General features: G+C 40.0%; 1 protein-coding gene and 1 long non-coding RNA gene across 2 annotated transcripts in view; one reads left to right on the forward strand and one right to left on the reverse strand.

The window, feature by feature from the left end:
• Nucleotides 1-303: 303 nt before the first annotated feature.
• Nucleotides 304-12,614, forward strand: part of hsd17b12b (hydroxysteroid (17-beta) dehydrogenase 12b) — a 32,891-nt gene continuing 20,580 nt past the window's right edge. Inside the window, exon 1 of the mRNA XM_049561963.1 lies at nt 304-602. Coding sequence (XP_049417920.1) covers nt 425-602 — 178 coding nt within the window. The 5' untranslated portion in view covers nt 304-424. The remainder of the gene's footprint in view (nt 603-12,614) is intronic.
• LOC125879989 (uncharacterized) lies at nt 3,815-6,989 on the reverse strand. Its single transcript, XR_007448000.1, has 3 exons — nt 6,435-6,989; nt 4,292-4,388; nt 3,815-3,984 (listed from the first exon to the last, which is right to left on the reverse strand). It is a non-coding gene; the product is annotated as an uncharacterized LOC125879989 (long non-coding RNA).

Below are 12,614 nucleotides of genomic sequence, written 5' to 3' on the forward strand. Positions count from 1 at the left end.
TTTGGAAATGTAGGGGAATAAAAATGAGTGTTTACAGAAAATTAAAAACTCAAGTAAAGTAGAGATACTCCCAAAATAGTTAAGTAGCTTACTGTAACAAAATATTATTATTTTGTTATATTACACCACTGATTATATGTATTTCTTTTTAACAAAATACGGGACTGATGAGAGTGATGACTTTGGTATGACACTAGGTGGTAGTAAAACTCAGATTTCTGAAAGCAGGAAAAGAAGAAGAAAACGGGCCAATCGCAGACACCCAAGCGCTAATGCGGAAGCGTCCAATGCGGAAGTAGCTCTTTCAATCCTCCCGACGCATGTATTTGCACTTTGGGCGCTTGTTTTTGCATTAACACAGAGTTTGTAAGTGCAGAGTTTATTGTTGTTAGATAAAACAGACAAAGGCGTGTGTGGTCCAGTCATGTCGTCCAGCGGAGAAGTAGTTTTAAAGGCCGTGGAGACGCCGCTGTTCTGGCTCGGTGCTCTGACCGCGGCCTGGCTCTCTGTGTGCTCCGTGTGCCGGCTGCTGACCGGGATCAGGGTGTGGGTGCTGGGCAACGGGCGGCTCGTGTCACCCACCAAGCTGGGGAAATGGGCAGGTGAGAAGCAACACGGAGACAATAACAATCTCAAATGTGATTTAAGTTCATGTTCTGCAGCATTTGCAAACAAAGAGGACGTTTCCATTGATAAAATTACAGTTTTCCCCCATTGCTAAGACACGCTTAATGAAACCGGAAACCATTAAATCTTTCTTATCACCTCTGTAGCACATTAGTGGTCTTCTCTTACAAATGTATTAACACGATTTTATTGGTTTCACACATTTTCACACCCTTTTAAATCGCTTCACATAAAAAAGAAAGACCCAAAACTCTGTTAGATTAACTGTGTGTACACAGCTGAAAGAAATTGCTTGTATAGATGTAAGTCTCTAATGCAGGGGTGTCAAACATAGGGCCCAGGGGCCAGAACCGGCCCACTAGATGACTTTGCACTCGTGAAGGCTTAACAGTGTCAGGTTTAAACAGTGAGTAGACACCACATGTAAAATGCTGCCTCAGAGGCTTTTCCACTTTGACCAGGATACAGCTCTCTGTAAATACAATGAATACTTAATGTACTGTACTGTACTCATATTCAAAGATATTAAACACTGTGCAAAATATTATATCAAAAAATAATTCACATGTAATGAAAGTGAGTAGTAGACCAACTGAATGTGGAAAAACTGAGGCATACTGTTGACTTGAATTTGCACATTTTCTTATGATATCGCGGGCTGTCATCATGTGTTTTGTAAATGGATTTTCAGATTGTACTTCTTTACACTCAAAAAATTTAAAGGGGTTGTATCTTATAGGTGATTATGCAGTGGTTGTACTGGTCCGGCCCACTTGAGATCAAACTGGGCTGCATGTGGTCCACGAACTGAAATGAGTTTGGCAACCATGCTCTGATGCACCTGTGTCAAACTGCATTGCGCAATTCTTCAATCAGCAATTAGTCCTTATCCATCGATAAAAGATGCCACCTCAGTGTTGCTACTTGCAAGCCTAGACTGTGTGCACAATTATTAGGCAAGTGAGTATTTTGACCATATCATCATTTTTGTGCATATTCTCCAACTCCAAGCTGTATAAACTTGAATGCTTATTGGATTTAAGCATATCAGGTGATGTGTATTTGTCTAACGAGGGAGGGTGTGACCTAAGGAGATCAACAGCCTATATCAAGGTGTGCATAATTATTAGGCAGCTTCTCTTCCTCAGGCAAAATGGGCCAAAAAAGAGATTTAACTGACTCTGAAAGGTCAAAAATTGTAAAAAGTCTTTCAGAGGGATGCAGTACTCTTGAAATTGCCAAGATATTTGGGCGTGATCACAGAACCATCAAACGTTTTGTTGCAAATAGTCAACAGTGTCGCAAGAAACGTGTTGAGAAAAAAAGACGCAAATTAACTGCAAAAGATTTGAGAAGAATCAAACATAAAGCTACCAGGAACCCATTATCCTCCAGTGCTGTGATATTCCAGAACTGCAACCTACCTGGAGTGCCCAGAAGTACAAGGTGTTCAGTGCTCAGAGACATGGCCAAGGTAAGGAAGGCTGAAACCCGACCACCACTGAACAAGACACATAAGTTGAAACGTCAAGACTGGGCCAAGAAATACCTGAAGACAGATTTTTCAAAGGTTTTATGGACTGATGAGATGAGAGTGACTCTTGACGGACCAGATGGATGGGCCCGTGGCTGGATCAGTAATGGGCACAGAGCTCCACTTCGACTCAGACGCCAGCAAGGTGGAGGTGGGGTACTGGTATGGGCTGGTATTATTAAAGATGAGCTAGTTGGACCTTTCGGGTTCAAGATGGACTCAAAATGAACTCCCAAACCTACTGCCAGTTTTTAGAAGACACTTTCTTCAAGCAGTGGTACAGGAAAAAGTCTGCATCTTTCAAGAGGACCATGATTTTTATGCAGGACAATGCTCCATCGCATGCGTCGAAGTACTCCACTGTGTGGCTCGCCAGTAAAGGCCTTAAAGATGAAAAAATAATGACATGGCCCCCTTCCTCACCTGACCTAAACCCTATTGAGAACTTGTGGGCCCTTCTTAAACGGGAGATTTACAGGGAAGGAAAACAGTACACCTCTCTGAACAGTGTCTGGGAGGCTGTGGTTGTTGCTGCACAAAAAGTTGATCGTCAACAGATCAAGAAACTGACAGACTCCATGAATGGAAGGCTTATGACCATTATTGAAAAGAAGGGTGGCTATATTGGTCACTGAATTTTTTTTTTGAAATGTCAGAAATGTATGTTTGTAGATTTTGAGTTGTTTGTTTATTATTCTCACTTTAATAGATGAAAATAAACAAGTGAGATGTGAAAATTTTCATTTTTCATTTAGTTGCATAATAATTCTGCACACTAATAGTTGTCCAATAATTGTGCACACATGGATTTTTTCCTAAGAAAGCCAAAACCTCACTTTTACTTTCTTAAATATTCAAGTTTGAGGTTTATTAACATTTTGGATTGACCAAGAGCACTGTAGTTGTTCAATAATAAAATTAATCCTCATAAATACAACTTGCCTAATAATTGTGCACACAGTGTATAAATGAATAATAAAGGTAATGAAAAGATTGAGGAAAACTTTCTGAGAAAAATTCCTTTTCTTTTTTTAAACCACATTTCAGTGGGATTTGTTATCTATAGTAAAACCCTCTTCAGAGAAGAGAATACAACTATGGTTGCAGTCGTTTGCTGGTTTTATGGTATACCATGATATTAAAAATATCATATCATATTATCATATCGTGTACATTTGCTTATCTATGATATTGAAAAAATGCAACTGGACGGAGAATTTCAACTTTATTTATTTTCTAAAGGGTGACTTTTTACACAAACTTCCATTTCAGTAAATTAAGGTAAGGTTGTACCGGTTCATACTGATAGCTGTATTTTGTCGTCCACTGATTAACGATTGATTGAAAGAACGTATTCATTTGACCATAAGTTGTGTTTTTTGATGGAAATACTTTCTTTGGTCGCATGTTGTCTGTGTCATTTTGACCAGCGACTTTCATGTTAGCCCTGTGTGTGAACTGTTTTAAAAATGTAACTTCTGACTGAAAAAATATGCTCAAGCAAACTGTTCAAGTTTATTGTCATATACTTTAAAAAGTAGACTGTACATTCAGTGTAATATACTACTTACCCTTAAAACCCATAAATAGCCTAATACAGTAAATAAAAATACATACTCTGAGAATGAAATGAGATATCATACAAACACATCATACCAGACAAAAATGACCAGAGTTTTTATTGGAGTCAGTCAGTTTCTTATAATTATGATAATTTTGTTATTAGTAGGCCTGTTCATGGCAAATTGTGTGTTGGTACAGCAGTGTCAGTGTTTAGATTCCTGGTCGTTCACGTGCAGATGAGCATCAAATTGAGCCTGAAACTGAAGGAAACAAAGTCTCTTTATTACTTATGAAACTAAGGATAATGTCTCTGCCTTGTTTTTGTAATGAATCAGCCATTCATTCTCCAGATGTGAATCCAACTGGCCAAAATGTAGGAAAATAAACAGTATTTGTCTGTAGAACTCACAAAAATGTAGTAGTAGTAGTAGTAATGTTACTCAGTGACGTTGTACCTCTTCTTAACTTTGTTGGTTCTTTATACTCACACTTTGAAAACGTTGCCCAGATCATCTTGTGTTGCTGACAGACTAACTGAACATGAAGCTTCAACTGTTGTTCACTGACCTCTTCTGGCTGAAAGATATATTCTGTTGCATCTGACCACATCCAGCATCAGTGTGAAGTGATGTACACAGCAGATCAGCTGGCCTCCAGTTGAATTCTGCAATAACACATTGATTTAGTGTTTAATCATTTGTAGGAACAGCAAACATCCTCTTTGTACTAAATAGTTTGTACCGTTTACCTTTAGTCTGGGCTCTTTTAGGTTATCAACTATAGATAACAAGCCATTGAGCAATGAAGCCTTTGACCAACCTGCTCTGAGGAGTTTATAAAACACTTCCTGCATATAAAATATATGTGAATGCTTATAATACTCATGTAGTTTAACAGTCTTTGTCAGAACTCCACCTTTTTTCTGAATTTGTTATTTATTTTATTCTATAAGAGAAAATGTACTCACTTTACAGAGAATTTCTATATTAGATACATGGTTGGTATTGTATTGAACTACAGTATATTAAGAGGAGTTTCTTATGTTCTGCTCCAGGTGCATAAATGTAGACTTTGCAGGCAGTGTGGTCGCAGTGGGCCCTGTGGGGATGGATGGAGAAAAATATACATTTTGCTACCTCAGGAATACACTGGTGCTTAAAGAAAAACTCAAGTAAATTAATTAAAAACATCATTTGCTAATATGCCCTCAAAACGGCAAACCCACTACATAGTCAGTAGCAATCTATAAAACAAAAAAGAAAAACTATAACTTAACTGTCAGATACGCAGTGATGATTTTTTGGTAATATGTATATTGATGCTGTCCCATGTAAAATCTCTATTTAATCATATGACGACACAATATATGATAGTTAAAGGGCCAGTGTGTAATATTTGTCATGGTTTATTGTCAGTCTGAATCTGAATCTGAATATTCTACCTAGGGCTGGGCGGTATAACCTAAAATTTATATCACGGTATAAATCGAATCCCTTCACGGTAACGGTATATATCGCGGTATAAATTTAAGTGTAAAAGTTATAATAGAAGTGTTTCTGAATGGGTTTTGTAGTCCCTTAGCAAAGCTAAATTGATTAAAAAAACAACAACAACAAAAGCAAAGATATAATGTATTTTTTAGAGCATTTATTGTGCAGAATGCAGATCTCAAAACTCAAAATTAAAACCCAGTACTCTATGGTGCAAAATGTCCCTCTTTTATTAAAAATTTCCTTCTTTTAGCAAAATCCTAAATGACTGAGTTGTGTTTTTTCCACCTGGACATTTATGCTCTGCCATTTCTCCTCTAATCATCACGCTGTAACCTGTGACAGACTGCTATGATACCACAACTATCACACATTCACATATGGAGTTTTTTGTGGAGCCCCTAGCGTCACATAGGTTTACATTACCAAAGGTTTATGACAAACTATCTTGCCGAAAACCAACTCCCGTGTGCGCACGGGGAGAGAGGAGAGGGAGAGACGCTGTGCTGCTGCCAGAGGAGCCGCTGAATGAGTTCCCTCTGAGCAGTAAGTCGCTAAAAGAATCTGAGAAGTCCGGGGCTTTTCATAAAACATTAACTCACAAGTTCTCCAGCAACACATGTTGCACGTGCTACGCTAAATCACGGACGTGAACCAGCTCCTCTTGCTCCGCTGTCTCTGTGCTCGCAGCCATTTTTACACTGAGGCAGGTGCGATGACGTCATCGACGATAAGACGGTAGAGTGCAAATCTCTACCGTGGGCCAAATTTATATCATTTCTACCGTCTACCGCATTCTGCCCATTAATATGTTTATGCAAGTGTATAATCGCTATAAAATAAAATTCGTTTGGTTTTCGTAGCCTTATAATTATGCTTTTATTCATATATATATATATATATATATATATATATATATGTGTGTGTGTATATAGCAAGGGCCTTGCTATATATATATATATATATATATATATATATATATATATAGCAAGGGCCTTGCTTTAGAGAGGTCGCCATCTTGCGCCGCCATGTATGTAAGGCAGACCGAGCGGACAATCCAGCCAGCCAGAGAATGTGTTTTGCGTGTATAAATGAACCAACGAGGACAGCGGAAGGAAGGAAGAAGGAGGAGGAAACAGCAGAGAGTGTTAGTAGTTCGTCGATAGAGAGTAGTGAAAAGTTTTATTTAGTTATAAAGTTTGCGAATGGACCACACTTACCACGCAACAGGAGAGAATGAACCCGAACCATCATCTGTGAGGAAAAGAAGACACAACTTCACTCCTTGTGATGCACTCTCTGCGGCGCTTTTCCTCCTGATGATATATCTCCCTAACAATGGTAGCACCGAATCCCATTCTGTGCATTCAGCCTCTCTTCTCGCCCGCTCAGCATCAAACACATGGAGTTCCTCATCTGTATGCTCCGGCTCAAACAGGTATGGCTCTGGGTCTGTGTCCGCTACAAGAAACTCTTCAAAATCGTGTTCAAAGTCGTCCATTGCAGCTACTATAGTCCGGAGATATTGCTAGACTAAATAAACAGCTGAGCTCTGTTTACAGGCTACGCTGTCAGTCAGTGTGCGGGCTGGAGATTGAGCAGAGAGGGGAGGGTGGTCCCCACTTGTTATGGTAAACGAGTATGTGTGTATGGTGTGTGTGTGTTACGCTAGAAGAGTCAGAGTTTGGGATGGAGTCTTTTACCCCCTGGAGTGTTACCGGAGTTTCTGGAGTGCTCAAATAAACGGGCCTTTTTCCTGAACGCTCCTCTGGTCTCCTGCTTGTGAGGATAGAACTACTCCTGAAAAACTCATGCGCAAGGCTTTTTGTCCCTATGAGGCCACTGTCATTTACCCAACGGGAGGGGTGAGCGAGTGAGCCCTGCAATCTAGAATTTGACCACTGATGTCACTGTTTTCAACCCATTTTACACACTGGCCCTTTAAGGTGCATTATTAGAAACTAGCATGCACTGGGGCCTGTTCCTTAGGCCAGTGGTTCCCAACTGATGGGTTGCAGTCCAGAATTGGATTCTGAATGGACCGCAGATGACTTGTAGATGTGTCAAGCTTGTAAAAAAAACTCACTTTATTTTTAAGTATAGTGAGTTTCCGGCACAGAGATTTTACTCTGAAGTGCCGTTTCCTGCTGTAGAGTGAGTGAATAACAGACAGCTGCTTGACAGAGACAGCAAACTAGCTCGGCAACATGGACAAACACAAGTATGATGTGAATGTGTTAAATTGTGTGGACCTTGAACTGATGATTAAGGACAAATTTGGTCCTTGTGGCTGGACCAGAAAAGGAAGGACAAAGAAATTAGAAACGCCTGTAATATAGTACAGCTCTACCTTTTAACTATAACCTCAGAAATAAGTGTGTAGTTAAATTCACAAATCTATGACAATGTCAACAAAAACTAAATATTTTAAACTTGGTAAAAGTAGACTTTCTGGCAGAGCTGTTGCATCAGATTGCACCAAAACAAAGTAATTTTTGCACCTTGTTCTTTGAACGTGTCGTGAACAACCTGCACTGTGCTGTTGTACTGCATCACACCCGTCTTGCATAACTTACCCTCACTGACTTTACAGTCTTCTGATTTTGCTTCAGCACATACAAGTGACACACTATTGCGTCTTTGTCCTTGCAACAGCGGACTGTTGTGTGTTAGTCTGTGGTACTTTTCACAGGAGATGAAGAATGGGCAGGGAATGATCAGCGTTTTTGTCATCGGGTGTAAACTGTAGTAAATCTTGTGATGGGATTATGGCTGGAGGGGATTATCAAATCAGACTGAATCCTGTCCATCTGTCCAGCCTGTTCACTGACTGAACCTTGAAGTTTGAACAGACTGCTGGAATTGCTTCATGTTTGCGAAATTGTTGTTCAAAGTTCACGTCATAATGCAAAAAAGCTGTTAGACGTGTCAGACCTGTTAGTTTTACTGAATGATGATTAATATGACGTCACAGTAGTGAAGATTAGTTTTTTTAAGACACAGGTTAGCATTGCATTCTTTCATGCATTTGCAGAGTACATTTCAGTCCGCAATTATTGTGTTTTTATTGTTTTTACTTGTGCACTTAGTATTTTGTATCTTTTTTATCAGAGTCTAGATTCACAGCTCAAATTCTGAGCACTATTTTTTTCAGCCCGTGTGTGCAGTCACAGTCACAGTCACATCAGCCTGCCAGAGAAACCCAAATGTTTTGAGGATGCGTGCTGAAGTTGCCTTTGATCTTCTTGTGTGCGGCTAAAAATGGAAAACGCGTCAGCCGGGTTTTTATTTTTGGAAATGATTCAGAATATCCAATGAGGCAAAGGAGCCCGTTGGCCTTGGCTGCTGCCGCTTTCATTCACAAACTTTGTCTCAGTGAAGTGGACTTGATTGAGAGGACGGCCTGATTATGTAAGAGGACCAGAGCCATTCATAAATGACACGCAGGATCCTCGGGATTCAGGTTCACTGGAACCCACATCTCACTTTCTTGTGTGCGTGTGTGTGTGTGTGAGAGAGAGTGATTGTGTGTGAGAGAAAGAGAGGCTGTGGCAGTATAACAAGGAACTGTTGTAGTGGCGTCCCAATGAAATGGCGTCCTGCTATCTGAGACAAAGCTCCAGTTATTGATAATATAAAATATTGCGATAATAAGCCAGATGATTTATGAATAACATTCTTAAGACATAAATGCATATGTAAAAAAGTGCTTGTAGTGACATCTTATTTTCACATGTTGTTTGATGTACATTTGCAATTAGTTTAAACCCTCTCCACCATAATAAACAATGCAAAAATGCACAAAATCGAATCAATTTCATTTGCTATAATAATATTTATTCTTGCCGTAGCAAGTACAGTAGCAAAATTATTTCATTATCCAGACTGTTATGGTAGTGCTTGATGCAACGTTATGTCACATTAGGGTGGCTAATGATTATTTTCGTAACCTTTTCGTAATCTAAAATGAAGCATGCCTCAAAGTGACATCCTCAGTTGTCTTGTTTTGTCTGAACTGCAGTCCAGATCAAAAATATTCAGTTTATTATCACATTCATGAAGTTGTTACCTCAGAATTTTTGGCATTTGATTAAAATGAATAATTGATTATCAGAATGGTTGCTGATTCATTTTGTGTCAAATGACTAGTCAGTTAATTGACTAAATGTTTCAGCTCTGCATCACATTTGCTTCATCATTCATTGTTAGAACTTTGCTTTCGGCCCTAAGATGGTTTTAGAAACTTCCCCCCATAGTGTGTGGAGAACAGTGGCAATAAGAGCAGAACATGTGTCACTCATTACTTTGCAGTTAGGCCTGTACCGAATCATTTGCATACAAATTCTGAATCACACATTATTTTGCATGTCTATTCATTCTGTTTAAACCTGGTATTTCTGAACAGTTGCAGTCAGACCACCCACGAGGGCTTCACAGCAGGAGCCCACAGTGTTACACACAGGATGTCATACTGGGGACAGTGCTTACTGTTACAAGCCCAAAAACTGTGCACCCTCTGGTTAGCAGGTCTGGTTTATTCCAGCTGAAGGCGATAATGCAAAACATCGGCGATATTATTTGTCCTTGTTGGTTAGTTTTCTCCTGCGCACTAAACAAGCCAACAAACCAGGTTACGCTAGCAGATCTGCTTGCAGCTGCAGTTTAGCAGCTATCTCACAGCACCATAAATAACATTATTCATTAAATATAATACTAATAAAACGCTTTTTAAAGCAGAGTTGCAAAGTGCTTAACATGTCAGTAACTAAAACAGACAAGACATGAAACAAGAACAGAGAAAAACATTTTAGTATATAAAACTGAGGAAATATAAGACAGTCTGAATGAACCTAAAACTCAAGTAAAATCAGGAAAGGCTCTCCGATAAAAGTCTGTTTTAGGAAGGGACTTAAAAGTGATCACTGACTCGGCCGACCTGATTTCCTCGGGCGGATTGTTCCACAGCCTCGGGGCCCTGACAGCAAACACTCTGTCCCCTTTAGTTTTCAGCCAGGCCTCTGGAAGACGCAAAAGACCTCTTTTGTCCGAGGACCTCAAAATACGTCCTGGCATGTACGATACCAAGAGGTTGGAAATATAGCTGGGAGAGAGAGAGAGAAAGAAAAACAGTGGATTTAATAATAAAGACTAAATAATTTAATCCAATGAATCACTTTATTCAAACTGAGGATTTTATTCAGAGATTTTTTGATTTGTCGTTTGTTGGGGTGATGATGTCACAAAATATGATGACAGACGTTTGAGGCTTTATTCGGAAACCTCAATACAAGCTTCGAATGTAAAGAAAAAAAGATATTTGTCACAGAAAGATGGACGACATGACAGCTCCCTCAAAGTGAAGCCATAACATCTCAGTCACCCCCGTGTGGCTGGTTGCAGAATAGCTCATAAACCCTGTCCCCTCCAGATTAGTGGATAGGACATGGGCCAAACTAAAAGATCAAAGATGGTTTCTGTCATTTTATGTAGTTTCTCATGATGCTGATGTATGTTCAGTTGTTCATTTTGCTGCTGAGTTTAGCTATAACTGCTTATTTCCACATCCCCAAATAAGGGAGTTCAAGTATCTTGGGGTCTTGTTCACGAGTGAGGGTAGAATAGAGTGTGAGATGGATCAGTTGTTCTGTGCGGCGTCTGCAGTGATGCAGACATGGCACCGTACCATCGTGGTGAAGAGGGAGCTGAGCTGGAAGACAAGCTTTCAATTTACTGGTCCATTTACGTCTTAACCCTCACCTATGGTCATGAGCTCTGGGTAGTGACTAGAATGAGAAAGAATGAGATCGCAGATACAAGCGGACGAAATGAGTTTCCTCCGTGGGGTGGCTGGGGGGAGGAAGCTCGGAGTAGAGCCGCTGCTTCTTCGTGTCGTAGTCAGTTGAGGTGGTTCGGGCATCTGACCAGTATGCCGCCTGGGCGCCTCTTGTTAGAGCTGTTCTTGGCATGTCCCACTGACGTCACCAGCGCAAGATGGCACCCGCCATATCCGGGATATTTTGGCTTCATTTTTGTTTAGTGGGAGGAAGTAGAGATGTGTCCATCTTTTTATATAGTCTATGCAATCAAAACAGTGGATGTACTTTATATGAGGAGCTTTGAGATTTAGCTTCTCATTTTTGTCGCTGTTTCGATGATGAGATGAGTTTGGTTAACGCTCATGAGCTAATCTTGCCAGTACAGTTTTGCTAACAAACCCAAACTTTTATTAAGTTCCACACATGCTCACACATCGATTGCAGTTATTGGTGAAATGACCCAAACGTGTCCTCTACCAGTTATTTCTGCATGAAATACTCCTCTCCTCTAGTGGAAGGAAAGCAAGTCTGGAAGTAGGGCAGGACTTTGGCTTATATTTTAAGTTTAAAAGATGCATAAGGGGATTCATTCCCAGTACTTGAATTATGTTCAACAATAAAATGATGCTGGCTATCAAAGCAAACACCCAAATGGTGACACATAGTAGCACCATCATCAGAACACCTAGCCAGTCTAACCTACATTTGCAGAAGACAGCAGTTCCTAAAATAGACCTTGTTTTATTTGACTGAAGGGAACAATGCACTCAGCTGTAAAAGCTTTTTTTTTCCTTTTCCGACTGCAAAACAGTTCATTCTTAAAACAACTAAAAATAACCCAGCCTATGTTTTCCTCATCATTGTGCCTGCAGACTCTCCATCACTCTCCCCTCCTCTCCTCTGTGCTATTTTTAGTTGCCCCCAGGATCCCCCATGTTCGTGTTTGTCATTTTCTCTCCTCTTTCCTCCCCCACTCCCTTCTGTTTGGCTCTGCTGCAGCCCTAGAGGATGCTTGGCACCTCGGCATCATCTGTACTTAGGAAGATCACACAAAGGGGACATGGGTACAGCAAAGGGTAGATTGACAGATGAGTAAGAGAAGGAATTAATAGTATTGTCAAAAGAACAAAAATATTTGCCTAAAATAAACTTCTCTGCAGGGATATTTGTATTAGACATTGCAGCAGCAGCGCAAACAACATTTCATGAAAGCGGCTACGATCAGGTGTAGTGCTCGGCAATACAGTTGACTGTGATCTGTTTTGGAATGTCCGTGTGAGTTCTTACAAGGATCGATCAGCGACTTTACTTTCTGCGCAGACTCAGGGTGTTTGGGGTTGGACAGAGGGTAATGATGTTATTTTATCATGCTGTGATAGAGTATATTACTTTACAGAATATCAGCTTAGTTTGGTAATAATCAGTTACGTTGAATCACAAATAAACAAACTTTTCTACACTGCAGAGAAAGTGAAGAGGGTGAGGGAGCACCAATCCAAAAGTTGGATCGTTGCATCTCTAGTTTAAATAATAGAACAAATGAGACTAAAAACACCAAATAATTCTTAGTCTCATTCATTTCAG

This window comes from Epinephelus fuscoguttatus, linkage group LG2 (assembly GCF_011397635.1).
Source record: "Epinephelus fuscoguttatus linkage group LG2, E.fuscoguttatus.final_Chr_v1".
Taxonomy (NCBI): domain Eukaryota; kingdom Metazoa; phylum Chordata; class Actinopteri; order Perciformes; family Serranidae; genus Epinephelus; species Epinephelus fuscoguttatus.